The sequence below is a fragment of the Vicia villosa genome, linkage group LG5 (genome assembly GCF_029867415.1).
Source record: "Vicia villosa cultivar HV-30 ecotype Madison, WI linkage group LG5, Vvil1.0, whole genome shotgun sequence".
NCBI classification, from domain to species: domain Eukaryota; kingdom Viridiplantae; phylum Streptophyta; class Magnoliopsida; order Fabales; family Fabaceae; genus Vicia; species Vicia villosa.
Window position 1 is genome coordinate 128,312,974 of NC_081184.1, and position 4,073 is coordinate 128,317,046.

General features: G+C 28.9%; 1 protein-coding gene across 1 annotated transcript; it reads right to left on the reverse strand.

Annotated features, from left to right (window-relative positions):
- Positions 1 to 877: 877 nt before the first annotated feature.
- On the reverse strand, positions 878 to 2,151 carry LOC131607301 (uncharacterized). Its single transcript, XM_058879315.1, has 2 exons — positions 1,620 to 2,151; positions 878 to 1,113 (listed from the first exon to the last, which is right to left on the reverse strand). The coding sequence occupies exons 1-2, from the start codon at positions 2,047 to 2,049 to the stop codon at positions 1,061 to 1,063; spliced, it is 483 nt and encodes a 160-aa protein (XP_058735298.1). The 5' UTR covers positions 2,050 to 2,151; the 3' UTR covers positions 878 to 1,060.
- Positions 2,152 to 4,073: the final 1,922 nt, after the last annotated feature.

Consider the following 4,073-nt stretch of genomic DNA (forward strand, 5'->3'; position numbering starts at 1 on the left):
ATGTTTCAATCAATAAGAAAATAGATGTTTAAGAGAATGTTAAAAAGGGAGTGCTGTTAGCACTTCTCTTCATCATAATTGTGATGCTGTCTAATTAAGTTCTTCGGTTTAAAATTTTTAAAATTAGTAAAATGTAAAAATAAAATAAAAAGGATGGTAAACATTTTGTTTTTGTACATAACAAAAACTAGTATTATAGTTACTTATACTATTACTAGTATAGTGTAAAATTAAGCATTTGAGAAGGTGCTGTTGAGAAAAACGAGGCTAACAAAGAGTCAAAAAGGTGAAGAAAACAGTATTGGTGGGCCACACTAAAGTTATTATACTTAAAGATGACCCCACAATTCCCGCGTGAGGCCGTAAAGCCACACGGACCCAACAAAAACCTTTTCTTTCCAATTGTCAATTTCTATATTATTATATAAATAATTTACATTATTAACAAAAAATATATTAACCTTTTACAACAAAGAAAAGCTAAACTCCAAAATTAATCACTTTACAAATCATCATTTTGTGCCGTTGCCATTCAACAAACAACTCATACTCCGTCTGTTTCCAGCTAAGCAATGACCTGTCTATGTTATTTCTTTCATTTTCTTTCACTAACATGCACATAGTTTCTTTCATCTTTAGCTTCACTTATTTTGGTATTAAAACTTTCTTTTAAATTTACAATATAATTCACCTTCACTTATTATGCAATTCTATGTTCAATCGATATAAATCGATATTATTAGATTGGACGTTTTCGTTAGAGTTCGAATTCTAATAGTCACAGTTGAAAGATGCGCATTCACATTTTTTTCCTCTGAACTCAACTTCTTATTAAATCGATCGATTTTCATTATTTATATATGAAAATATTAGAAAGTTGTAAAATTGAAAACATAGTTCTTGATTTATCTCCCCACATTTTTACATGTTCAACCTCTACACTAAAAAAACCCTACACATATTAACTATAACTTCAAACTTGAAAAGCCCAAAGTATATAAACAAGACATTGAAAAAGACAACAATTGAAGCATGAAAACAAAGTTTACATCTTTTCCTACTACCTCACTGCCTCAAAACCTTTCTCCTTTCTCACACCATTCTTCAACACACCTGCACAACTCATCCAATTAGCTACCTCAAACACAAAAATTGCATACATAAAACAAAAACTCTTGTCCACTTTTTAGACATAGAAATATCCGCAAAGTTTAAAATAATAACAAAACAACAACTAATAAACAACAAAAACATATATACGAAAATCCATAATTTCAGTAATTAGCCCCACCCATTTTGGACTTTCATACATACTTGTCAAAAATATACTAAATTGACGCTGAGCAGAAGCAGAACCCTAAGGAATCTAGCATATAATATATGTACAATAATTTTTCTTCTTAATTTCTTAATAATTATTCATACATAGGAAAGTTCCTCTCAATTATTTTTCCTTCTATCATTTACAAAATAAAAAATATATATAGAAAAAAACAAATAAATAACATAAGAAACTAAATTAACTACAATAATTAACCAGAATCAATAAAAAATGGGGTGGTAACAGATCTATAAAAAATGATCTTGCTATGAAATAATTGAAGCAAAAGTGAATTTACCTTGAGGTTTACAACGAGGTGGAACTTCAAAGAGAGAGAAAGAGAGTTGTTTATAAGCAAGACCAATGTCAAAGAGAATCAAACCAGAAGAAGGATCATCCACAATGATATCCTTAACAGGTAACCAAACAAAAAGCTCTTCTTGTTGCAAACCTTCAACACCAATGAGGCTTCCATATGTAAGATTCGCAGTGATTATTTGTTCAAAGTAGACTCTATTTTCGTACTTTGTTAAACAAGGTGATTCAAGGAACACTTCTAAGTGGCCATTTTCTGAGAAAGTGTAGGACTTTACTTCTTCTGGTAAGAGACCAGCTGGTAAGCCTTTTGAGCGGAGAAGGTCATGAATGGAGGAGGAAGAGGAGAGAGAAAGATGGGAAGAGAGGAGAAGGAGGAGAGAGAGGGAGAGGAGAGTGTTGAAGAATGCCATAAAGAGAAAGGAACATGGAAGGGTTTAAGGTTAAGTTGAGTTTTTGATGGTGGAAAATGTAATAAAGACAGTTTTTTAATGAAAAATGTTGGGAAGTTTTTGTGGAGTGACTAATTTACCCTTGGTTGGTGACTTTGGTTGTGTGTGGGTCTTTGATTATTTTCAACCATATTTTATGCATGTGGAGTTACTAGATCTAGATTGTGTTTGATGCTACATTTTTTTTAGATGAAGTAATAAATACTGCTGAAATTTATATATAGAAGTGTGAAAATATTGAATTTAAATAAAGGTGGGAAACTTAATTATATCAACATTGTAGTTGAACTAGATTTTAGAAGTAAGGATCCACTTTATTTCCTAAAAAGAAATAGAGAATCTATTATTATAGTTTTATGTACATAAAGTTAAATAAATAGTAAATATGTGTCACATGTCTTAGAAATACGTGTAATATACATACAAAACTATAATAATGAAAAGAAATGAAGCGAATCAATACTCAGATTTTAGAATATTTTATATAAGAGTATTTCAATGAGATAAAAGATTTTTTTTAGATTCATTAAAGATTTTTGTTTCGAAATCCAGCCCTCAACATGCAAAAGTGCTAATAATTTTTAGAGAATTTTGCCTTAGTGTAATCCTCTCTAATTTAAGAGATTAATTTCTATAGTGTGCATATGATACTTGTATCCAAAAAAATAAATTTTAGCATATTTTTTATTTATTTTTAACTTGTCGCATTCTAAAATTTTATTTATTAGTTTTAAAGAACAATACAATATTATATTTCGAATTTTGAACTTAAATAGTCAATTTTGTAATCCATTTTTTTTTTGTATAATTAAGGACGGGGAGATTATGTCTTAAGTTGATTTGTATTTATGTTATGAATGGAGTTGTTGGTCCTTTGCTTAACTTATGTTATAACTTATCTTGAAAGCTCCATGCTTGTTAATTAGTATTATTATTAGTAGTATAGTACATACTACAATGCTTAGCTTACCCTTAATTATTGTCTTGTCCTACTCCAAAGTAAAAGCAAAATACTTTAACGTCTAAGTACTACCGTCAATATATATATATATATATATATATATATATATATATATATATATATATATATATATATATATATATATATATATATATATATATATATATATATATATATGTATATGTATATATATCTTAATATTTAATGTAAAAACATAATATCATTATATTGAATTGGGAATGAGGCGTGTAATATTAATTATATGATACAATTGAAACAAAGTAATTAATATTATATTAAAAATTAAAATATATTACTTATTTTGAGATATTTTTAATAAATAAATCACTTACTTATTTTTAGACAGAGAGTACGGTGGCAAACAAACATGTTCGCCCTGTTAAGATTCGCCACGTAATTGTCCACAAAGAAATGGGGCGGGACAGAGCGATTATTGTTGAGGGCGCGTGTTTAAAATTTCGGCTCGTTCCACAAAAAGACGTGGGCGAGACATGTCCGCATGCACTGCATCATTTTAAGCATAAAAATTGTAAAATATTATGTAAAAGTTTGTAAAAAATAGGACAAAGCATGGTAGACATTAAATGGTATAGGCCTAAAACACTTTGATCGTCCTGCAAAAAAATGCAGATAAAATATACTTGTCTAATAAGCCGGACATATTTTTCATCCTTAAGGGAGAGTATCATCTATTGTAGATGAATTTTTTCCATTTATTAAGAAATGAAGTGTAAAAACAAAACTTTTGTTCCATGTTACTCTTTACACCGAAAAATAAATATTCAAATTATGTATTCTCAACAAGGGTGAAGTGAAATGATTTAGATGTCAACCACATCCCAATCCACTTATGCAAAATTGATTATCACTTGAATCAGTTGTCAACTGACAGCATGATATGACTAGCAATATGATATGACTAGCAATTTGTTGAAAAAGATATTACTATTTCAGAATTGGAATCAAAATTATGTATGGATTAGTATTGGACCTCTTATGTGGT

What these genes read in the sequence shown, in the direction of transcription:
- LOC131607301 (XM_058879315.1), bottom strand. Translation starts at nt 2,049, where the DNA reads ATGGCATTCTTCAACACTCTCCTCTCCCTCTCTCTCCTCCTTCTCCTC. An exon ending in ACCTCGTTGTAAACCTCAAG is followed by an intron (nt 1,114 to 1,619) that starts GTAAATTCACTT and finishes TGAGTTGTGCAG; the next exon opens with GTGTGTTGAAGAATGGTGTG.